The sequence below is a fragment of the Atractosteus spatula genome, chromosome 6, assembly GCF_055471065.1.
Source record: "Atractosteus spatula isolate fAtrSpa1 chromosome 6, fAtrSpa1.hap1, whole genome shotgun sequence".
Lineage (NCBI taxonomy): Eukaryota > Metazoa > Chordata > Actinopteri > Semionotiformes > Lepisosteidae > Atractosteus > Atractosteus spatula.
The window spans coordinates 15,199,949-15,224,056 of record NC_142711.1 but is presented as its reverse complement, the minus strand read 5'-3'; the positions used below and the strand labels follow the sequence as shown (position 1 = coordinate 15,224,056).

The window sequence follows — 24,108 nt, the reverse complement described above, 5'->3', positions numbered from 1 at the left end:
AGAATAAACTCCCATGCAAACATGAGAAAATATGCAAAGTCCATATAGAAACTCAAGGTCATGATTAAATTCACACACACACTGATGTTGAATTGCAGAACTTCATTTATCAATTATCTGGCTAATACATGTTTTTGTTTCCTGTTTAATGCCTGTGCTTTTTGGCACATAGTAGCTTGATCTGCAAATTTAAAAATGTGCTGTCTATAGTCAAATCTAATTGAGCAATGGATCTAAAACAGATTCCTGGATCTGTTTATTGGTTACTTAGTTCTTTAAGTTATGTACATTTTCTTATATTGTTTTGGCTTTTGAGAATAATTTTAGGTGTTTTTTATGAAAAGTTGTCTGTAAAATATAACACATCAGGTCACACAAGCCTTTACTTACGTTTTGCTGGAATTAACTGTAGTGTTGAGATCTGCCGTACTGGTTACTGTAGCAGTGGCAGGAGTAGTGAAGATTGATGTGGATGAATTAGATGATGTGGGAGAAGAAGCTGGAGTGGAGATGATGCTTGTAGAATTTGTTGCAAGTGAAATAGTTGTGACAGCATTGGGTACGGTGTCAGTGACTTTTATAGGAATTGAAACAGGTATTGCAGAAGAGGCTAGGGTTGTTTTTGGAATCTGCACAGTGGTAGTAGGAGGGGTGGTTGTTGTAGTGGTGAGAATAGTTGTGGTTGTTGTGGGTGGGGTAGTTGTTTCAGTTGTGGGGACAGGTGTGGTTGCTAATGGAAAAGTGGTAGTTTTGGTTGGTGGGGAAGTTGTTGATGGGGTGGTGGATTCAGAGGTGCCTTCTGTTGGTACAGTTGTACTTGTTGTTGGTAATGTAGTTGTTGATATGGTGGTGGATTCAGGGGTGGATGTTGTGAGTACAGTTGTAGCTGTGGTGGTGGAATCAGGTGTGGTTGTCGTTGTAGTTGTGGTTGGTGAGCTAGTTATTGATGTAGTGGATACAGGTGTGGCTGTTGTCGGTACAATTGTAGTAGTCATTAGTGGGGTAGTTTTTGTGGTGGTGGATTTAGGTGTGGTTATTGTTGGTAGAGTTGAATTTGTGGTTGGTGGGTTAGTTGTAGTTGTATGGACAGGTGTGATTGTTGTTGGTATAGTTGGATTTGTTGGGGGAGATATTGTGATGGCGGCAGGTGTGATTGTTGTTGGTACAGTGGTACTTGTAGTTGGTGGAGTTGTTGTAGTGGTGGGGACAGCTGAAGTCGTGGTTGGTGGGGTATATGTTGTTGTGGTGGTGGATTCAGCTGTGCTTCTTGTGGTTGTTAGTACAGTTGTACTTGTGGTTGCTTGGGTAGTTGTGATGGATACAAGTGTGGTTGATGCTGGTACTGCTGTAGTTGTGGTTGGTGGGGCACTTGTAGTTGTAGGGACAGGTGTGGTTGTTGTTGGGTTAGACGATTTGCTGGATAGAGGTGTGGTTGTTGTTGGTTCAGTTGTAGCCGTAGTTGGTGGGGTTGTTGTAGTGGTGGTGGACAGAGATGTGGTTGTTGTTGGCTCAGTTGTAGTTGTAGTTGGTGGGATTGTTGTAGTGGTAGAGGATAGAGGTGTGGTTGTTATTGGTTCAGTTGTAGTTGTAGTTAGTGGGGTTGTTGTAGTGGTGGTGGATAGAGGTGTGGTTGTTGTTGATTCACTTGTAGTTCTAGTTGGTGGATTAGTCATTGTGGTGGGTAGAGGTGTGGTTGTTGTTGGTTCTGTTGTAGATGGTGGGGTCATTTTGGTGGTGGATAGAGCTCTGGTTGTTGTTGGTTCAGTTGTAGTTGTAGTTGGTGGGTTAGATGTTGTGGTGGGTAGAGGTGTAGTTGTTGGTTCAGTTGTAGTTGTAGTTGGTGGGGTTGTTGTAGTGGTGGTGGATTCAGGTGTGGTTGTTGGTTCAGTTGTAGTTGTAGTTGGTGGGTTAGACATGGTGGGTAGAGGTGTGGTTGTTGTTGGTTCAGTTGTAGTTGTAGTTGGTGGGGTCGTTGTAGTGGTGGTGGATTCAGGTGTGGTTGTTGGTTCAGTTGTAGCTGTAGTTGGTGGGTTAGACGTTGTGGTGAGTGGAGGTGTGGTTGTTGTTGGTTCAGTTGTAGTTGAAGTTGGTGGGGTCGTTGTAGTGGTGGTGGATTCAGGTGTAGTTGTTGGTTCAGTTGTAGTTGAAGTTGGTGGGGTCGTTGTAGTGGTGGTGGATTCAGGTGTGGTTGTTGGTTCAGTTGTAGCTGTAGTTGGTGGGGTCGTTGTAGTGGTGGTGGATTCAATTGTGGTTGTTGGCTCAGTTGTAGTTGTAGTTGGTGGGGTCATTGTAGTGGTGGTGGATCCAGATGTGGTTGTTGGTTCAGTTGTAGTTGTAGTTGGTGGGTTAGACGTTGTGGTGGATAGAGGTGTGGTTGTTGTTGCCTCAGTTGTAGATCTAGTTGGTGGGATCGTTGTAGTGGTGGTGGATTCAGGTGTGGTTGTTGGTTCAGTTGTAGATGTAGTTGGTGCGGTCGTTGTAGTGGTGGTGGATAGAGGTGTGGTTGTTGTTGGCTCAGTTGTAGTGGGTTGGATAGACGTTGTGGTGGGTAGAGGTGTGGTTGTTGTTGGTTCAGTTGTAGTTGTAGTTGGTGGGGTCGTTGTAGTAGAGGTAGATTCAGGTGTGGTTGTTGTTGGTTCAGTTGTAGTTGTAGTTGGTGGGGTCGTTGTAGTGGTGGTGGACAGAGGTGTGGTTGTTGGTTCAGTTGTAGTTGTAGTTGGTGGGTTAGTTGTTGTGGTGGGTAGATGTGTGGTTGTTGTTGGTTCAGTTGTAGTTGTAATTGGTGGGGTCGTTGTGGTGGGTAGAGGTGTGGTTGTTGTTGGTTCAGTTGTAGTTGTAGTTGGTGGGTTAGTTGTTGTGGTGGGTAGATGTGTGGTTGTTGTTGGTTCAGTTGTAGTTGTAATTGGTGGGGTCGTTGTGGTGGGTAGAGGTGTGGTTGTTGTCGGTTCAGTTGTAGTTGTAGTTGGTGGGGTTGTTGTAGTGGTGGTGGACAGAGGTGTGGTTCTTGGTTCAGTTGTAGTTGTAGTTGGTGGGGTTGTTGTAGTGGTGGTGGACAGAGGTGTGGTTGTTGTTGGTTCAGTTGTAGTTGGTGGGCTAGTTGTAGTGGTGGGTAGAGATGTGGTTGTTGTTGGTTCAGTTGTAGTGGTAGTAGGTGGGGTCGTTGTAGTGGTGGTGGATTCAGGTGTGGTTGTTGTTGGTTCAGTTGTAGTTGTAGTTGGTGGGTTAGACGTTGTGGTGGGTAGAGGTGTGGTTGTTGTTGGTTCAGTTGTAGTTGTAGTTGGTGGATTAGTTGTTGTGGTGGGTAGAGGTGTGGTTGTTGTTGGTTCAGTTGTAGTTGTAGTTGGTGGGGTCGTTGTAGTGGTGGTGAATAGAGGTGTGGTTGTTGTTGGTGCAGTTGTAGTTGTAGTTGGTGGGTTAGACGTTGTGGTGGGTAGAGGTGTGGTTGTTGTAGGCTCAGTTGTAGTTGTAGTTGGTGGGGTCGTTGTAGTGGTGGTGGATTCAGGTGTGGTTGTTGGTTCAGCTGTAGTTGTAGTTGGTGGGTTAGTTGTTGTGGTGGGTAGAGGTGTGGTTGTTGTTGGTTCAGTTGTAGTTGTAGTTGGTGGGGTCATTGTAGTAGTGGTGGATTCAGGTGTGGTTGTTATTGGTTCAGGTGTAGTTGTAGTTGGTGGATTAGATGTTGTGGTGGGTAGAGGTGTGGTTGTTGTTGGTTCAGTTGTAGTTGTAGTTGGTGGGGTCGTTGTAGTAGTGGTGGATTGAGGTGTGGTTGTTGTTGGTTCAGTTGTAGTTGTAGTTGTTGGGGTCGTTGTAGTGGTGGTGGATTCAGGTGTGGTTGTTGTTGGTTCAGTTGTAGTTGGTGGGTTAGTTGTAGTGGTGGGTAGAGGTGTGGTTGTTGTTGGTTCAGTTGTAGTTGTAGTTGGTGGGGTCGTTGTAGTGGTGGTGGATTCAGGTGTGGTTGTTGGTTCAGTTATAGTTCTAGTTGGTGGGTTAGTTGTTGTGGTGGGTAGAGGTGTGGTTGTTGTTGGTTCAGTTGTAGTTGTAGTTGGTGGGGTCGTTGTAGTAGTGGTGGATTCAGGTGTGGTTGTTGTTAGTTCAGTTGTAGTTGTAGTTGGTGGGGTCGTTGTAGTGGTGGTGGATTCAGGTGTGGTTGTTGGTTCAGTTGTAGTTGTAGTTGGTGGGTTAGTTGTTGTGGTGGGTAGAGGTGTGGTTGTTGTTGGTTCAGTTGTAGATGTAGTTGGTGGGGTCGTTGTAGTGGTGGTGGATTCAGGTGTGGTTGTTGGTTCAGTTGCAGTTGTAGTTGGAGGGTTAGTTGTTGTGGTGGGTAGAGGTGTGGTTGTTGTTGGTTCAGTTGTAGTTGTAGTTGGTAGGGTCATTGTAGTAGTGGTGGATTCAGGTGTGGTTGTTGTTGGTTCAGGTGTAGTTGTAGTTGGTGGGTTAGACGTTGTGGTGGGTAGAGGTGTGGTTGTTGTTGGTTCAGTTGTAGTTGTAGTTGGTGGGGTCGTTGTAGTGGTGGTGGATTCAGGTGTGGTTGTTGGTTCAGTTGTAGTTGTAGTTGGTGGGTTAGTTGTTGTGGTGGGTAGAGGTGTGGTTGTTGTTGGTTCAGTTGTAGTTGTAGTTGGTGGGTTAGTTGTTGTGGTGGGTAGAGGTGTGGTTGTTGTTGGTTCAGTTGTAGTTGTAATTGGTGGGGTCGTTGTTGTGGTGGTGGATTCAGGTGTGGTTGTTGGTTCAGTTGTAATTGTAGTTGGTGGGTTAGTTGTTGTGGTGGGTAGAGGTGTGGTTGTTGTTTGTTCAGATGTAGATGTAGTTGGTGGGGTCGTTGTAGTGGTGGTGGATTCAGGTGTGGTTGTTGGTTCAGTTGTAGTTGTAGTTGGTGGGTTAGTTGTTGTGGTGGGTAGAGGTGTGGTTGTTGTTGGTTCAGTTGTAGTTGTAGTTGGTGGGTTAGTTGTTGTGGTGGGTAGAGGTGTGGTTGTTGTTGGTTCAGTTGTAGTTGTAATTGGTGGGGTCGTTGTAGTGGTGGTGGATTCAGGTGTGGTTGTTGGTTCAGTTATAGTTGTAGTTGGTGGGTTAGTTGTGGTGGGTAAAGGTGTGGTTGTTGTTGGTTCAGTTGTAGTTGTAGTTCGTGGGATCGGTGTAGTAGTGGTGGATTCAGGTGTGGTTGTTGGTTCAGTTGTAGTTGTAGTTGGTGGGTTAGTTGTTGTGGTGGGTAGAGGTGTGGTTGTTGTTGGTTCAGTTGTAGTTGTAGTTGGTGGGTTAGTTGTTGTGGTGGGTAGAGGTGTGGTTGATGTTGGTTCAGTTGTAGTTGTAATTGGTGTGGTAGTTGTAGTGGTGGTGGACAGAGGTGTGGTTGTTGTTGGTTCAGTTGTAGTTGGTGGGTTAGTTGTAGTGGTGGGTAGAGGTGTGGTTGTTGTAGGCTCACTTGTAGTTGTGGTTGGTGGGGTCGTTGTAGTAGTGGTGGATTCAGGTGTGGTTGTTGTTGGTTCATGTGTAGTTGTAGTTGGTGGGTTAGTTGTTGTGGTGGGTAGAGGTGTGCTTGTTGTTGGTTCAGTTGTAGTTGTAGTTGGTGGGTTAGTTGTTGTGGTGGGTAGAGGTGTGGTTGTTGTTGGTTCAGTTGTAGTTGTAGTTGGTGGGGTCGTTGTAGTGGTGGTGGATTCAGGTGTGGTTGTTGTTGGTTCAGGTGTAGTTGTAGTTGGTGGGTTAGAAGTTGTGGTGGGTAGAGGTGTGGTTGTTGTTGGTTCAGTTGTAGTTGTAGTTGGTGGGGTCGTTGTAGTGGTGGTGGATTCAGGTGTGGTTGTTGTTGGTTCAGTTGTAGTTGGTGGGTTAGTTGTAGTGGTGGGTAGAGGTGTGGTTGTTGTTAGTTCAGTTGTAGTTGTAGTTGGTGGGGTCGTTGTAGTAGTGGTGGATTCAGGTGTGGTTGTTGGTTCAGTTGTAGTTGTAGTTGGTGGGTTAGTTGATGTGGTGGGTAGAGGTGTGGTTGTTGTTGGTTCAGTTGTAGTTGTAGTTGGGGTCGTTGTAGTAGTGGTGGATTCAGGTGTGGTTGTTGTTGGTTCAGGTGTAGTTGTAGTTGCTGGATTAGACGTTGTCGTGGGTAGAGGTGTGGTTGTTGTTGGTTCAGTTGTAGTTGTAGTTGGTGGGGTCGTTGTAGTGGTGGTGGATTCAGGTGTGGTTGTTGTTGGTTCAGTTGTAGTTGGTGGGTTAGTTGTAGTGGTGGGTAGAGGTGTGGTTGTTGTTAGTTCAGTTGTAGTTGTAGTTGGGGGGGTCGTTGTAGTAGTGGTGGATTCAGGTGTGGTTGTTGTTGGTTCAGGTGTAGTTGTAGTTGGTGGATTAGACGTTGTGGTGGGTAGAGGTGTGGTTGTTGTTGGTTCAGTTGTAGTTGTAGTTGATGGGGTCGTTGTAGTGGTGGTGGATTCAGGTGTGGTTGTTGGTTCAGTTGTAGTTGTAGTTGGTGGGGTTGTTGTAGTAGTGGTGGACAGAGGTGTGGTTGTTGGTTCAGTTGTAGTTGTAGTTGGTGGGGTTGTTGTAGTGGTGGTGGACAGAGGTGTGGTTGTTGTTGGTTCAGTTGTAGTTGGTGGGTTAGTTGTAGTGGTGGGTAGAGGTGTGGTTGTTGTTGGTTCAGTTGTAGTTGTAGTTGGTGGGGTCGTTGTTGTGGTGGTGGATTCAGGTGTGGTTGTTGGTTCAGTTGTAGTTGTAGTTGGTGGGTTAGTTGTTGTGGTGGGTATAGGTGTGGTTGTTGTTGGTTCAGGTGTAGTTGTAGTTGGTGGGGTCGTTGTAGTGGTGGTGGATTCAGGTGTGGTTGTTGTTGGTTCAGTTGTAGTTGGTGGGTTAGTTGTAGTGGTGGGTAGAGGTGTGGTTGTTGTTAGTTCAGTTGTAGTTGTAGCTGGTGGGGTCGTTATAGTAGTGGTGGATTCAGGTGTGGTTGTTGTTGGTTCAGGTGTAGTTGTAGTTGGTGGATTAGACGTTGTGGTGGGTAGAGGTGTGGTTGTTGTTGGTTCAGTTGTAGTTGTAGTTGGTGGGGTTGTTGTAGTAGTGGTGGACAGAGGTGTGGTTGTTGGTTCAGTTGTAGTTGTAGTTGGTGGGGTTGTTGTAGTGGTGGTGGACAGAGGTGTGGTTGTTGTTGGTTCAGTTGTAGTTGGTGGGTTAGTTGTAGTGGTGGGTAGAGGTGTGGTTGTTGTTGGTTCAGGTGTAGTTGTAGTTGGTGGGGTCGTTGTAGTGGTGGTGGATTCAGGTGTGGTTGTTGGTTCAGTTGTAGTTGTAGTTGGTGGGGTCATTGTAGTGGTGGTGGATTCAGGTGTGGTTGTTGGTTCAGTTGTAGTTGTAGTTGGTGGGTTAGTTGTTGTGGTGGGTAGAGGTGTGGTTGTTGTTGGTTCAGTTGTAGTTGTAGTTGGTGGGTTAGACGATGTGGTGGGTAGAGATGTGGTTGTTGTTGGTTCAGTTGTAGTTGTAGTTGGTGGGGTCGTTGTTGTGGTGAGTAGAGGTGTGGTTGTTGTTGGATCAGTTGTAGTTGTAGTTGGTGGGGTCGTTGTAGTAGTGGTGGATTCAGGTGTGGTTGTTGTTGGTTCAGGCGTAGTTGTAGTTGGTGAGTTAGACGTTGTGGTGGGTAGAGGTGTGGTTGTTGTTGGTTCAGTTGTAGTTGGTGGGTTAGTTGTAGTGGTGGGTAGAGGTGTGGTTGTTGTTGGTTCAGTTGTAGTTGTAGTTGGTGGGGTCGTTGTTGTGGTGAGTAGAGGTGTGGTTGTTGTTGGATCAGTTGTAGTTGTAGTTGGTGGGGTCGTTGTAGTAGTGGTGGATTCAGGTGTGGTTGTTGGTTCAGTTGTAGTTGTAGTTGGTGGGTTAGTTGTTGTGGTGGGTAGAGGTGTGGTTGTTGTTGGTTCAGTTGTAGTTGTAGTTGGTGGGGTCGTTGTAGTAGTGGTGGATTCAGGTGTGGTTGTTGTTGGTTCAGGCGTAGTTGTAGTTGGTGAGTTAGACGTTGTGGTGGGTAGAGGTGTGGTTGTTGTTGGTTCAGTTGTAGTTGTAGTTGATGGGGTCGTTGTAGTGGTGGTGGATTCAGGTGTGGTTGTTGGTTCAGTTGTAGTTGTAGTTGGTGGGGTTGTTGTAGTGGTGGTGGACAGAGGTGTGGTTGTTGGTTCAGTTGTAGTTGTAGTTGGTGGGGTTGTTGTAGTGGTGGTGGACAGAGGTGTGGTTGTTGTTGGTTCAGTTGTAGTAGGTGGGTTAGTTGTAGTGGTGGGTAGAGGTGTGGTTGTTGGTTCAGTTGTAGTTGTAGTTGGTGGGGTTGTTGTAGTGGTGGTGGATTCAGGTGTGGTTGTTCGTTCAGTTGTAGTTGTAGTTGGTGGGTTAGTTGTTGTGGTGGGTAGAGGTGTGGTTGTTGTTGGTTCAGTTGTAGTTGTAGTTGGTGGGGTCGTTGTAGTAGTGGTGGATTCAGGTGTGGTTGTTGTTGGTTCAGGTGTAGTTGTAGTTGGTGGGTTAGACGTTGTGGTGGGTAGAGGTGTGGTTGTTGTTGGTTCAGTTGTAGTTGGTGGGTTAGTTGTAGTGGTGGGTAGAGGTGAGGTTGTTGTTGGTTCAGTTGTAGTTGTAGTTGGTGGGGTCGTTGTAGTGGTGGTGGATTCAGGTGTGGTTGTTGGTTCAGTTGTAGTTGTAGTTGGTGGGTTAGATGTTGTGGTGAGTAGAGGTGTGGTTGTTGTTGGTTCAGTTGTAGTTGTAGTTGGTGGGGTCGTTGTAGTAGTGGTGGATTCAGGTGTGGTTGTTGTTGGTTCAGGTGTGGTTGTAGTTGGTGGGTTAGACGTTGTGGTGGGTAGAGGTGTGGTTGTTGTTGGTTCAGTTGTAGTTGTAGTTGATGGGGTCGTTGTAGTGGTGGTGGATTCAGGTGTGGTTGTTGGTTCAGTTGTAGTTGTAGTTGGTGGGGTTGTTGTAGTAGTGGTGGACAGAGGTGTGGTTGTTGGTTCAGTTGTAGTTGTAGTTGGTGGGTTAGACATGGTGGGTAGAGGTGTGGTTGTTGTTGGTTCAGTTGTAGTTGTAGTTGATGGGGTCGTTGTAGTGGTGGTGGACAGAGGTGTGGTTGTTGGTTCAGTTGTAGTTGTAGTTGGTGGGGTTGTTGTAGTGGTGGTGGACAGAGGTGTGGTTGTTGTTGGTTCAGTTGTAGTAGGTGGGTTAGTTGTAGTGGTGGGTAGAGGTGTGGTTGTTGTTGGTTCAGTTGTAGTTGTAGTTGGTGGGGTCGTTGTAGTAGTGGTGGATTCAGGTGTGGTTGTTGTTGGTTCAGGTGTAGTTGTAGTTGGTGGGTTAGACGTTGTGGTGGGTAGAGGTGTGGTTGTTGTTGGTTCAGTTGTAGTTGGTGGGTTAGTTGTAGTGGTGGGTAGAGGTGTGGTTGTTGTTGGTTCAGTTGTAGTTGTAGTTGGTGGGGTCATTGTAGTGGTGGTGGATTCAGGTGTGGTTGTTGGTTCAGTTGTAGTTGTAGTTGGTGGGTTAGATGTTGTGGTGAGTAGAGGTGTGGTTGTTGTTGGTTCAGTTGTAGTTGTAGTTGGTGGGGTCGTTGTAGTAGTGGTGGATTCAGGTGTGGTTGTTGTTGGTTCAGGTGTGGTTGTAGTTGGTGGGTTAGACGTTGTGGTGGGTAGAGGTGTGGTTGTTGTTGGTTCAGTTGTAGTTGTTGTTGGTGGGGTCATTGTAGTGGTGGTGGACAGAGGTGTGGTTGTTGTTGGTTCAGTTGTAGTTGGTGGGCTAGTTGTAGTGGTGGGTAGAGGTGTGGTTGTTGTTGGTTCAGTTGTAGTTGTAGTTGGTGGAGTCGTTGTAGTGGTGGTGGATTCAGGTGTGGTTGTTGGTTCAGTTGTAGTTGTAGTTGGTGGGGTTGTTGTGGTGGTGGTGGACAGATGTGTGGTTGTTGTTGGTTCAGTTGAAGTTGTAGTTGGTGGGGTCGTTGTAGTAGTGGTGGATTCAGGTGTGGTTGTTGTTGGTTCAGGTGTAGTTGTAGTTGGTGGGTTAGACGTGGTTGGTAGAGGTGCGGTTGTTGGTTCAGTTGTAGTTGTAGTTGCTGGGGTCGTTGTAGTGGTGGTGGATTCTGGTGTGGTTGTTGGTTCAGTTGTAGTTGTAGTTAGTGGGTTAGTTGTTGTGGTGGATAGAGGTGTGGTTGTTGGTTCAGTTGTAGTTGTAGTTGGTGGGTTAGTTGTTGTGGTGGGTAGAGGTGTGGTTGTTGTTGGTTCAGTTGTAGTTGTAGTTGGTGGGGTTGTTGTAGTGGTGGTGGATTCAGGTGTGGTTGTTGTTGGTTCAGTTGTAGTTGTAGTTGGTGGGGTCGTTGTAGTGGTGGTGGATTCTGGTGTGGTTGTTGGTTCAGTTGTAGTTGTAGTTGGTGGATTAGTTGTTGTGGTGGGTAGAGGTGTGGTTGTTGTTGGTTCAGTTGTAGTTGTAGTTGGTGGGGTCGTTGTAGTGGTGGTGGATTCAGGTGTGGTTGTTGTTGGTTCAGTTGTAGTTGTAGTTGGTGGGGTCGTTGTAGTGGTGGTGGATTCTGGTGTGGTTGTTGGTTCAGTTGTAGTTGTAGTTGGTGGGTTAGTTGTTGTGGTGGATAGAGGTGTGGTTGTTGGTTCAGTTGTAGTTGTAGTTGGTGGGTTAGTTGTTGTGGTGGATAGAGGTGTGGTTGTTGGTTCAGATGTAGTTGTAGTTGGTGGGTTAGTTGTTGTGGTGGATAGAGGTGTGGTTGTTGGTTCAGTTGTAGTTGTAGTTGGTGGGTTAGTTGTTGTGGTGGATAGAGGTGTGGTTGTTGGTTCAGTTGTAGTTGTAGTTGGTGGGTTAGTTGTTGTGGTGAATAGAGGTGTGGTTGTTGTTGGTGCGGTTGTAGTTGTAGTTGGTGGGTTAGACGTTGTGGTGGGTAGAGGTGTGGTTGTTGTAGGCTCAGTTGTAGTTGTAGTTGGTGGGGTCGTTGTAGTGGTGGTGGATTCAGGTGTGGTTGTCGGTTCAGTTGTAGTTGTAGTTGGTGGGTTAGACGTTGTGGTGGGTAGAGGTGTGGTTGTTGTTGGTTCAGTTGTAGTTGTAGTTGGTGGGTTAGTTGTTGTGGTGAATAGAGGTGTGGTTGTTGTTGGTGCGGTTGTAGTTGTAGTTGGTGGGTTAGACGTTGTGGTGGGTAGAGGTGTGGTTGTTGTAGGCTCAGTTGTAGTTGTAGTTGGTGGGGTCGTTGTAGTGGTGGTGGATTCAGGTGTGGTTGTCGGTTCAGTTGTAGTTGTAGTTGGTGGGTTAGATGTTGTGGTGAGTAGAGGTGTGGTTGTTGTTGGTTCAGTTGTAGTTGTAGTTGGTGGGTTAGTTGTTGTGGTGGGTAGAAGTGTGGTTGTTGTTGGTTCAGGTGTGGTTGTAGTTGGTGGGTTAGACGTTGTGGTGGGTAGAGGTGTGGTTGTTGTTGGTTCAGTTGTAGTTGTTGTTGGTGGGGTCATTGTAGTGGTGGTGGACAGAGGTGTGGTTGTTGTTGGTTCAGTTGTAGTTGGTGGGCTAGTTGTAGTGGTGGGTAGAGGTGTGGTTGTTGTTGGTTCAGTTGAAGTTGTAGTTGGTGGGGTCGTTGTAGTAGTGGTGGATTCAGGTGTGGTTGTTGTTGGTTCAGGTGTAGTTGTAGTTGGTGGGTTAGACGTGGTTGGTAGAGGTGCGGTTGTTGGTTCAGTTGTAGTTGTAGTTGCTGGGGTCGTTGTAGTGGTGGTGGATTCTGGTGTGGTTGTTGGTTCAGTTGTAGTTGTAGTTAGTGGGTTAGTTGTTGTGGTGGATAGAGGTGTGGTTGTTGGTTCAGTTGTAGTTGTAGTTGGTGGGTTAGTTGTTGTGGTGGGTAGAGGTGTGGTTGTTGTTGGTTCAGTTGTAGTTGTAGTTGGTGGGGTTGTTGTAGTGGTGGTGGATTCAGGTGTGGTTGTTGTTGGTTCAGTTGTAGTTGTAGTTGGTGGGGTCGTTGTAGTGGTGGTGGATTCTGGTGTGGTTGTTGGTTCAGTTGTAGTTGTAGTTGGTGGATTAGTTGTTGTGGTGGGTAGAGGTGTGGTTGTTGTTGGTTCAGTTGTAGTTGTAGTTGGTGGGGTCGTTGTAGTGGTGGTGGATTCAGGTGTGGTTGTTGTTGGTTCAGTTGTAGTTGTAGTTGGTGGGGTCGTTGTAGTGGTGGTGGATTCTGGTGTGGTTGTTGGTTCAGTTGTAGTTGTAGTTGGTGGGTTAGTTGTTGTGGTGGATAGAGGTGTGGTTGTTGGTTCAGTTGTAGTTGTAGTTGGTGGGTTAGTTGTTGTGGTGGATAGAGGTGTGGTTGTTGGTTCAGATGTAGTTGTAGTTGGTGGGTTAGTTGTTGTGGTGGATAGAGGTGTGGTTGTTGGTTCAGTTGTAGTTGTAGTTGGTGGGTTAGTTGTTGTGGTGGATAGAGGTGTGGTTGTTGGTTCAGTTGTAGTTGTAGTTGGTGGGTTAGTTGTTGTGGTGAATAGAGGTGTGGTTGTTGTTGGTGCGGTTGTAGTTGTAGTTGGTGGGTTAGACGTTGTGGTGGGTAGAGGTGTGGTTGTTGTAGGCTCAGTTGTAGTTGTAGTTGGTGGGGTCGTTGTAGTGGTGGTGGATTCAGGTGTGGTTGTCGGTTCAGTTGTAGTTGTAGTTGGTGGGTTAGACGTTGTGGTGGGTAGAGGTGTGGTTGTTGTAGGCTCAGTTGTAGTTGTAGTTGGTGGGGTTGTTGTTGTGGTGGGTAGAGGTGTGGTTGTTGTTGGTTCAGTTGTAGTTGTAGTTGGTGGGTTAGTTGTTGTGGTGGGTAGAAGTGTGGTTGTTGTTGGTTCAGTTGTAGTTGTAGTTGGTGGGGTTGTTGTAGTGGTAGTGGATCGAGGTGTGGTTGTTGTTGGTTCAGTTGTAGTTGTAGTTGGTGGGGTTGTTGTAGTAGTGGTGGATTCAGGTGTGGTTGTTGGTTCAGGTGTAGTTGTAGTTGGTGGGGTCGTTGTAGTGGTGGTGGATTCAGGTGTGGTTGTTGTTGGTTCAGTTGTAGTTGTAGTTGGTGGGGTCGTTGTAGTAGTGGTGGATTCAGGTGTGGTTGTTGTTGGTTCAGGTGTAGTTGTAGTTGGTGGGTTAGACGTGGTGGGTAGAGGGGTGGTTGTTGTTGGTTCAGTTGTAGTTGTAGTTGGTGGGGTCGTTGTAGTAGTGGTGGATTCAGGTGTGGTGGTTGTTAGTTCAGGTGTAGTTGTAGTTGGTGGGTTAGACGTGGTGGATAAAGGGGTGGTTGTTGTTGGTTCAGTTGTAGTTGTAGTTGGTGGGGTCGTTGTAGTGGTGGTGGATTCAGGTGTGGTTGTTTTTGGTTCAGTTGTAGTTGTAGTTGCTGGGGTCGTTGTAGTGGTGGTGGATACAGGTGTGGTTGTTGGTTCAGTTGTAGTTGTAGTTGGTGGGTTAGTTGTTGTGGTGGGTAGAGGTGTGGTTGTTGTTGGTTCAGTTGTAGTTGTAGTTGGTGGGGTTGTTGTAGTGGTAGTGGATAGAGGTGTGGTTGTTGTTGGTTCAGTTGTAGTTGTAGTTGGTGGGGTTGTTGTAGTGGTGGTGGACAGAGCTGTGGTTGTTGTTGGTTCAGTTGTAGTTGTAGTTGGCGGGGTCGTTGTAGTAGTGGTGGATTCAGGTGTGGTTGTTGTTGGTTCAGGTGTAGTTGTAGTTTGTGGGTTAGACGTGGTGGGTAGAGGGGAGGTTGTTGTTGGTTCAGTTGTAGTTGTAGTTGGTGGGGTCGTTGTAGTGGTGGTGGATTCAGGTGTGGTTGTTGTTGGTTCAGCTGTAGTTGTAGTTGGTGAGGTCGTTGTAGTGGTGGTGGATTCAGGTGTGGTTGTTGGTTCAGTTGTAGTTGTAGTTGGTGGGTTAGTTGTTGTGGTGGGTAGAGGCGTGGTTGTTGTTGGTTCAGTTGTAGTTGTAGTTGGTGGGGTCGTTGTAGTGGTGGTGGATTCAGGTGTGGTTGTTGGTTCAGTTGTAGTTGTAGTTGGTGGGTTAGTTGTTGTGGTGGGTAGAGGTGTGGTTGTTGTTGGTTCAGTTGTAGTTGTAGTTGGTGGAGTTGTAGTGGTGGTGAATAGAGGTGTGGTTGTTGTTGGTGCAGTTGTAGTTGTAGTTGGTGGGTTAGACGTTGTGGTGGGTAGAGGTGTGGTTGTTGTTGGTTCAGTTGTAGTTGTAGTTGGTGGGGTCGTTGTAGTGGTAGTGGATAGAGGTGTGGTTGTTGGTTCAGTTGTAGTTGTAGTTGGTGGGGTTGTTGTAGTGGTGGTGGGTAAAGGTGTGGTTGTTGTTGGTTCAGTTGTAGTTGTAGTTGGTGGGGTCGTTGTAGTGGTGGTGGATTCAGGTGTGGTTGTTGGTTCAGTTGTAGTTGTAGTTGGTGGGTTAGTTGTTGTGGTGGGTAGAGGTGTGGTTGTTGTTGGTTCAGTTGTAGTTGTAGTTGGTTGGGTTGTAGTGGTGGTGAATAGAGGTGTGGTTGTTGTTGGTGCAGTTGTAGTTGTAGTTGTAGTTGGTGGGTTAGACGTTGTGGTGGGTAGAGGTGTGGTTGTTGTAGGCTCAGTTGTAGTTTTGGTTGGTGGGGTCGTTGTAGTGGTGGTGGATTCAGGTGTGGTTGTTGGTTCAGCTGTTGTTGTAGTTGGTGGGTTAGACGTTGTGGTGGGTAGAGGTGTGGTTGTTGTAGGCTCAGTTGTAGTTGTAGTTGGTGGGGTTGTTGTTGTGGTGGGTAGAGGTGTGGTTGTTGTTGGTTCAGTTGTAGTTGTAGTTGGTGGGTTAGTTGTTGTGGTGGGTACAAGTGTGGTTGTTGTTGGTTCAGTTGTAGTTGTAGTTGGTGGGGTTGTTGTAGTGGTAGTGGATAGAGGTGTGGTTGTTGTTGGTTCAGTTGTAGTTGTAGTTGGTGGGGTTGTTGTAGTAGTGGTGGATTCAGGTGTGGTTGTTTTTGGTTCAGGTGTAGTTGTAGTTGGTGGGGTCGTTGTAGTGGTGGTGGATTCAGGTGTGGTTGTTGTTGGTTCAGGTGTAGTTGTAGTTGGTGGGTTAGACGTGGTGGGTAGAGGGGAGGTTGTTGTTGGTTCAGTTGTAGTTGTAGTTGGTGGGGTCGTTGTAGTGGTGGTGGATTCAGGTGTGGTTGTTGTTGGTTCAGCTGTAGTTGTAGTTGGTGGGGTCGTTGTAGTGGTGGTGGATTCAGGTGTGGTTGTTGGTTCAGTTGTAGTTGTAGTTGGTGGGTTAGTTGTTGTGGTGGGTAGAGGCGTGGTTGTTGTTGGTTCAGTTGTAGTTGTAGTTGGTGGGGTCGTTGTAGTGGTGGTGGATTCAGGTGTGGTTGTTGGTTCAGTTGTAGTTGTAGTTGGTGGGTTAGTTGTTGTGGTGGGTAGAGGTGTGGTTGTTGTTGGTTCAGTTGTAGTTGTAGTTGGTGGAGTTGTTGTAATGGTGGTGGATTCAGGTGTGGTTGTTGGTTCAGGTGTAGTTGTACTTGGTGGGGTCGTTGTAGTGGTGGTGGATTCAGGTGTGGTTGTTAGTTCAGTTGTAGTTGTAGTTGGTGGGTTCGTCGTAGTGCTGGTGGACTCAGGTGTGGTTGTTGGTTCAGTTGTAGTTGTAGTTGGTGGGTTAGATGTTGTGGTGGGTAGAGATGTGGTTGTTATTGGTTCAGTTGTAGTTGTAGTTGGTGGGGTCGTTGTAGTGGTGGTGGATTCAGTTGTGGTTGTTGGTTCAGTTGTAGTTGTAGTTGGTGGGTTAGTTGTTGTGGTGGGTAGAGGTGTAGTTGTTGTTGGTTCCGTTGTAGTTGTAATTGGTGGGGTCGTTATAGTGGTGGTGGATAGAGGTGTAGTTGTTGGTGGTGTAGTTGTAGTTGCAGTTGGTGGATTAGTTGTTGTGGTGGGTAGAGGTGTGGTTGTTGTTGGTTCAGTTGTAGTTGGTGGGTTAGTTGTTGTGGGTAGAGGTGTGGTTGTTGTTGGTTCAGTTGTAGTTGTAGCTGGTGGGGTCGTTGTAGTGGTGGTGGATAGAGGTGTGGTTATTGTTGATTTAGTTGTAGTTGGTGGGTTAGTTGTTGTAGTGGGTATTGTTGTAGTAGTGGTTGGTGGGGAAGTTGTTAATGAAGTGGTGGATTCAAGGGTGGTTGTTGGAACAGTTGTAGTTATGGTAGGTGGGGGAGTTGTAGAGGTAGAGACAGGAGTGGTTGTTGTTGGTAGAGTTGTAGTTGATGGAGAAGGTGTTGTTGTAATGGGGGCAGGTGTGGTTGTGGTTGGTGGTGTAGCTGTTGTTGTGGTGGATTCAGGTGTAGTTGTGGCTGTTGGTTCCATTGTGCTTTCTGTTGCAGACTCACTTGTCTGTAGAGACATTGTCCTGAATTGGAAGAAATACAGATCAAATGGGATTTTTCATGTTTTTACATTGTATTGCATTGTGGCCCTTTGAATGTCTGGATACAGAGCATAATTATCTTGAATTTTAACAACAATCAAACTACAATGTAAAACAAAGTCGCAAAGTACATCAATATGCAAACATTGTTTCCTTTGTATATACAAAATACCCCCCATATGATTACTTTTGAACAGTTTAGTCGAGATCTTGAATTGCAATCCACTTTGCTATAACAGTGCTTTGGCCTCATTTTCACAGTATAAGATATAAATGAGAAGAGGTAATGTTCTAAGTTGTTTAGTAGAAGAAGACCATACTGCCTAAACTGGAACTTTATTAAAATTCTAATGTTCTAATGGCTGAGCTTTCCAGGCTTTAATGCAAAACTTTGCACTTTCTGTCTTTGGGTCTTGTTTGCAATTACAATTCATTTCCGAGGTCTGATGTCTTATCCTTCCCCCCATTCATCAGTCTATATAGCACATTGTCTCATTAGTATGGATAGTCTACGCCCCCTTCATCTCTTGAACATAGATGTGACATGTGAAACACAATGTTGTCCCAAGGCATTGTGCCTTACTAGAATAACTGCTGACCAAATCACACCACACAGAGGAATCTCAGGAACAAAGCTGTTGACTTACGTTGTGTTTGTATCCTCAGTCCCAGTGATCTGCCAGCAGACACAGGCTGCAGGAAAGAAGATAAAGGACAAATACAGAGTACCTGACAGGCAAGAGTTTCATTACCTTCTACAACAATATTACAGCCCTACAATAATTGTTGATGTCAAAGGGTTGATGTCTCCTGTACATAATGATGATCCCATTTCTGTGTTTACAAGACCTTTACAAGAAAGGAGTGCCTTTCAAAACCAAGAATATTGAGAGTGATATACATATGGTCAAAAAATGGGTACATACCAACTAGGAGAAACAGGCCCTTTGCTTCCCTTGGTTTCATTCTCCAACTTCTTGCAGAAGGTGCTCACCTTCTGAGTGGAAACAAGGAGAGAATGTGGGGTCAGCATGCACTTCAGCTGGACACTGCACACACGGGGAGACACATCTTTTCCTGAAGTTTAGCAAATTCATTCAAGTGCTCTTCATTATACGCTCATCTGAGTATGAACAGACTGGGCAGTAGAGTTGAGTTTATTCATTGAGGGGATGAAGGACTACAAACACTTTGCATTTCTTTTTCCTTGCATGTCAGGATGATTTTATTCTGGTGTTATTTCGCCTCATGCATTTTCTCAGTAACATTAAACTAGGTTTTGACTGCCCCCTGTTGATGTCTGTTCCCTGTCATTGTTTTTCTGGCTAAGTGACTTGACAGACCACGCACTTGTTCGTCAGTAACACTCCTAGCCCTGAGCGTTATCTGTCACTGGTATAGAGCAGGTCAGGAAGCCTCACCATTTAAGTGGAACATTACACCTGCACAATATTACAAAATAGGTGTTCAACGAAGTGAGAAAAGAAATCATTGCCAAATAATGCATTTAAGAAATGAACAACTGGAGATGGGGTTGAATGTTTCCATACACTGAGCTGGAAATAATTGTGACAATGTTTGAACATAGAGTTCAAATAAGACTTCCTTTTTGGATCGGGAGGCCATGAGAGACTCAAGCAAATCTTTGATCTTGGAGGGAGACTACATGACACACCCACTCTAAAAAAGCTTTAGTGTTGGAAATAATTTGAATGAATTCCCATACGCATTCAGGCATTGATTGATCTCCGCTGTACTGAATTACAAAATTACAAAAAAGTACAAGTAATCATGAAAGCTCATTATGCTGCATTTGGACATAAAGATACCAGAGCTACAAAGCTACTGACAAGGTATACAAACATTAGCTATGATATCATAGAAGCACAATACAGAAGAAAAAAAGTTAAATATTTGTCAACTGAATAAACTCCACTCTCTTGAAATGTATTAATGCAATGAGGAGGGTGTGCTGTTCAGATAGCTTATGAACAGACACAAATGCAACAAGGACAATTTGTTCAGTATTTAGGAAATCCCGGTATTTTTGCCTATTGTTTTATAATTGAATTGTGTTAGACCCACCCTGAAAGTATGGTATCACACATTTTCAGAAATACAGTAACATTAAAATTATTTATGACATTGAACCTTGATTATTTTTCTCAAACGAGTGTCTTATTTTCTTGAGGTCCTAATCATGTTGCACAAAAATGTCAAGCTTCTATACAGCATTAATACGCCTGTTAGTGTATTAAACTCGAAAACAACCGTGACTGTAATCTTGAGTCAAGAGGCTTCAATACTGAACAGAATAGCTTCTTACAATTGCTTCAGTTTTAGCACCAGTAAATATTTTTAATTGCTGACATTACCATACGGTGAGCCATTCAACCGGAAATCAAGCGTAATTTATGTCTTAACTGTGTCTGATCAATAAACAATTATAGGCATAAATTAGGATGATGCATAACTCTGCTATGATGTTACAATGATGAAAACAGAAAATACGCCTATTAATTGAAATATTAATAAGGATATAGCAAAATATTGTGCAGCTCCTGCGGTGTCTCGTTACGTATCAATTTACTTTGTAAGCTTTTAAGGTAAAGTAATAACTATACCAGTGATAAGTAGTTCCCTAGAAAACAGTGGACACAGAAACGTTCAACTACTGTACAGTATATATAGTACAATAGCGCGAATCGTTTAACTTAATAGCGCAGAAAGCATTTAAGTAGATATAAAACTTCCACTGGATCTTCATTATACATTATTCAGCGCCAGTAAACCGCTGCGCATTTCGGGAAGCGTTTAGGATTGCGCTGGAAAAAGACGAGGCCAAGCCAGTAACGGCTGATGAAATTTGGAGATAGGTCACCTTACCCTATTTTTAGGAAACAGTAATGACAGTAACACCGAGTAAAGAAAATATCACGTTTTACGCCTGACTTAGGGTCTGTTCAGCCGTTAAGTTTTTACCGCCTGCGCGGTTACCCTGCGCCAGAATCGCGCGCCTGGTCTAATGGTAATGGTACACAGTTATTAAAACTGGACTGAATCCTGAGCCGGAATTGCATCCATAGAGTCCGACAAATTATTACGTGAATATCTGAATGCAAATAAACAAACATTCGATATAATCAGTCTTTTTTAAACTCTGAATTTTGTCTTCATCAATTAAACGAAATACTATGAATGTTAAATACTGTATGCTTGTCACAGTTGTGGTGAAAAAAATTGACGTTTTGCTCATGTCTTTGACAAACAGTATACTTATTTCAGTGTGCCTTACAGTAGTCCTTAATGAAACATACAGTACTGTACTTTCTCAGCTCAATTAAATCGTTAGGTCATCAGAACACTAATGAGAGGACGCCGTTCTGCCCAACGTGCTCATTTTGTTGTTCTGAGAGCTATGGTATTAGCGTTGTCATTAGAGTAAAGGGAAATTGGCCAGAATTGTTGATACTGCTGGTAAAATAATTGGTCGACCACAGTTTCATTATAATGCAGTTTTAAAGAAAGCTGAGCTTCACATTGTCGACTCTTTCCACCTTCTTTATTCCCATTTTCAACCACTACCTTCTGAGAGGCGTACAGTATGCCTCTGACCAAGAAAATTAAATACAAGAAAACCTTGTCCCCTAATGTTGTCCCCTCATATTGAACGCAATAAAGTGACTTTTCACTGCATGGAGCTACAATCAGATTAGTGTAATGGCAGCTTGATATGGACAGAAAGATCTGTGTAAACTGTGCGTTCTGTTGCATGTCTATGACTATTGTTCGCTTTTACTCACTTGTATTGTATGTCGAGTGTTTTTTGTTTGAAGTTACAGTATGTACGGTGATACCAAAAAACAAATTTTCACCGTTTTGGATGGACAATAAAGTTATATCTTATCTTATTACAACCACCTTACAGAACGAAGTCTTAAAAACTCCTGAGGGAAGAGGGGCGATTTAGGACAGCCGATCAACCCTGCCCTGCATGTGCTTACTGTTCACTGTGTGGGAGCGAAGAGGAGCTCCCGGGAGAACGACCTAAAATACAGGGAGAACATGCGAAGCCTACAGGACGGTCAGCCTGAGCTAGAATCAAACCCAGGACCTCGGAGCCATGAGCTCTGCATGAAGCATCTTATCAGTGACAGCGTCTTTCCAATTGCATTTGTTTTCCACTATCAGAGGGTCCTCCATTCTAACTTTCCGCTTGTAAGAAAAAGCTACCAGATTCCTTCGATTTGGGGGTCCTCAATTTAGTCTACTTGTTGTATTATCTCGTTCGTGAACTATCGAAAAATGCGAGCAGCTAAAGGAATGAAACTACTTTTTTTTCCCTCTCTTGTCTGCTTTCTGAAATTCATACAGTACGTGGGCTCCAACAAGTTCAACTAGTTAGGTTGCTGCCAAGTCTAGACAGATTACCTTATTAATCAACCGCGAGTTGCCAAAAAAAAGAGGACCTTGTATGAAAAGCTGAAAAAAGGCAACAAAGCAAATGAGAAAAACAAGAGTCATAGGTGAGACGCACCTATGAAAGGACGCATGAAAGGAGAGAGACGGCTGGAGCCGGCGAATGACACCATCCGGCGAATATCCCGTGAGCTCCTGGCTCTGCCAGCGGTTTGCAGAGTGGCTGTCACTCGGCGTACAGTATGAATGTTTATGGGGCTCAGCCTACAGTGTTATGGCACTGAGACATCAGCTATCCCTGTTGCTTTTATATCGATACCTTAAGAACAGGTAACGCGAAATCTGAATTCGATTTTAAAAAGTGTCTTCAGAATGTTCTGCAATAAAAAAACGCTAATTACGAAAAAAAAAACAGTTATCTGAACCTCAGTAAACCAAAAAGGCGCTGCCATGAAGCATTAACAAACAGGTGTACCGACGGCACAGTCTGCCAGACGTTTTTCAGCCAAGGCAAGTCACCGGTATCACTGCTTTGCTTGTTTCATGTTTTACAGAACTTTGCTGATTTTCTATACCTTTTGGTGTTTTACACCTTTTTTAGATTGTGGCTGTCAGCGTAACAGGACTGAAATCCCATCGATTAAAAAGAGTTCTCCTTAAACTGTCGGAACTAGAAACAAAAAATCTCTCACAGTCATTTCAGTAATGCTTTTTAATTCCTTCTTATATGCACAATCTGTAACGTCTGAAACTTGCTACTGTACTGTCCCTGTAAAAGGGAAAAAGCACCTTTCAGCTCAGCACTGCGGCAAAGCCGTGAGAATAAGAGTCAAACATTTTATAAAGAACAACGCTCACAGATACACAAGTGAAATAAACGGAATATACACAGACAATTATGAGACTAGAACACACAAGTTACAAATACATATCCTTTAGTGTCGAACCAGGAATACTGCGAGGGGACCCGATCCAAGTAATCAAAATCTGACAATGTCAAACCATCTGATTTCTAGAAAATCATCAGTGCAACACAAATCGGAGGACTTTGTGGAAGCAAATTTAAGATTGACAACAGGAGGAATTTCTTTACCCAAAGGGTTGTGGGAGTGTGGAACAAACTGTTCAGCCATGAAATTGAAGCAGATACCCTGGTTTAAGAAACAGTTAATTCGATCAATTAGTTACAAATTGAAAGCGAGTTAGCATCACGACTGTAGCGCTGTTATTCTTTGTCTCATTATCTTGTTTCGTTATCTACAGTACATGCTTCTGATTCCAATATAATCTTTAAAAAATTAAGCACACATCTCGGGGATTAACTAACCAAATACATGAATATTAACTAAGCCATTAATACCATACTGCTACCATCTCAAAACTTTTAAATATCCTCGAGTTAGTCAACGCAACAACTACAAAAACACAAAGTTCTGTGGAGTTATTTCTTGTGTACAAAATCACCGCAGAAAAAAAGCAAATCAACTTCACAAAAGCAAATCATCTCTTACCTTGTTCTCTCTGTCGTCTTGTTTTGGCACACCTGAAGTGCTGCTGTGAACTGTCTTTCAATACGTTGGATACCTGTTCGTTTGTATCCCTTAACTCGATCAATATCTACACGTCGCCCAGATTAACGGACTGAGCTGTTCTGGAAAAGGTCGGGAAGTAGGTGCAATTATAAGTGGAACGGTGACGTCAGACAACGTACGTTGCCATTAGCCGATGGCGTCATTGCATACAGTAATTCCTTACAGTCTACATTGCTAAATATTATAGTGAAAAGCCTGGATTTTACGAATAGGTTTTGATGCACACCAAAGTTTGTAGATGAGGCAAAAAAACAAACGATTGAAAACCCGAACAGGCGTTTTACTGTTAATGCTGAAATATATTTTGTTTAACCTTTGAAAATTCCAAATGTATACATGTATATTTATTTATTTTTGTTTTCAGACACAAGTTCTGGCGTGTTAAAAAAAGAACTAGAGAACAGAAGAGATGTATTCGCACGATCAATCAGGGGGTTATTCCGTACATTTTAATGATATCTCGGAATGACTAAATTAATTACTATTTATTTCATCTTTTTAACTATTATAATTATTATACAGTAGATTATGTTATTAAAGACTAAACACCATCCCTCATCTGGTGACACTTCTGGAAAAGAGGTAGGCTTATGGATTTTCTTGCCCTTTAAACTTCTAAACCTGTAAATGAGGGAGTTTAGCATTTTGCTGTTAAAGGTACGTTTTAATGCTGCTTGTTTTATAATATAATTAGATGTGTTTTTGAAAACACCTGCTATTTGTATATCCTTGTATCCTTATATAGCCTTGCCCAAGGCGTTTGTGTTTTGTACAGCCAAGATAATGTCAAATTCTTCAAAGAGCATACCCGTCATTCAATGTACGGTTCTTTCAGGTTATTGTTGTTTGTGTACTTTTAAAAGACATCCCCGCCTTACAAGTACGTTAGCCATCCACTCCCTCTGTTAGAATTACAGGTTTAGCTACAGGTGCCCTTTAATCTGAATATCTCTGGCTACTCCACACACCACATTCATTCATTGGCCATTTTCTGACCTCTTTATCCAGTCCAGGGTGAAGGGCGAGATACCAGGATGGCCTGGAAAGGACCCCAGTCCATTGCTGTGCCGACAGCCAAACACAAGCAGGCCGATATTCCCACACACCAAATAACCTACCTGTTGGTTGGAAACCTGAGCACCTGGAGGCAACCTATGCAAACCCAAAAAGAACATACAAACTCCACACAGACAGCTCACCAGGAATTGAGCCCAGGGCCTCAGAGCTGATAGGCAGCAATGCTCATCCTCATTCATCCATCCATTATCTTACTTCTTTATCCAATACAGGGTTGCGGGGGAGCCGGAGCCTAACCCGGTAAGAAGCAAGTGCATGCATTCAGTACTATTTAAATGCATCAAAATGTTTAGAACTGTGGTTTTCAAATTTGTTCATATCACCATTTGTAGGAGCAGCCTGGTTATTCTTTGAGGTCTCCCATCATGATCCTGCCTTCCTTAGCTTCTGAGATGTGACCTGATAAGAAACACTGCTGAATATACTTGCAATTTTTTCAGCTGGGTGACAGAGGACAAAAAAATGAGTAGCTGGCATTGTATTTCCACAGGCCAGCTAAGACGAGCTTCTAGAGCAGAAGGGCAAAGGCATTCAAAGGTTGTGGGTTTGAACCCCACCAGAGTTCTTGCTGTTTTTTACCCAAGAGATTGTGACAGTATGGATCAAGTAAGAAGATTACAAATGAAAGGAGGCCATTTGGTCCACCTGTCTCATTCAGTAAATAGTTAATTGATCCCAGGATCTAATGACAGAAACCAGGGTAAGCTCCAACACAATGGCTGGACAGCTAGTCCTATGCTCCCACCACTCTTTGCGTAAA

General features: G+C 44.4%; 1 protein-coding gene across 1 annotated transcript in view; it reads right to left on the bottom strand.

The window, feature by feature from the left end:
- Nucleotides 1-22,246, bottom strand: part of LOC148832034 (uncharacterized) — a 55,716-nt gene extending 33,470 nt beyond the window's left edge. The window contains exons 1-4 of the mRNA XM_088919469.1: nucleotides 22,191-22,246; nucleotides 17,187-17,257; nucleotides 16,908-16,953; nucleotides 391-16,242 (exon numbers count right to left, since the gene is read on the bottom strand). Of these exons, the coding sequence (XP_088775595.1) occupies nucleotides 391-16,242; nucleotides 16,908-16,953; nucleotides 17,187-17,226 (15,938 nt within the window). The 5' untranslated portion in view covers nucleotides 17,227-17,257; nucleotides 22,191-22,246. The remainder of the gene's footprint in view (nucleotides 1-390; nucleotides 16,243-16,907; nucleotides 16,954-17,186; nucleotides 17,258-22,190) is intronic.
- Between the last annotated feature and the right edge of the window lie 1,862 nt (nucleotides 22,247-24,108).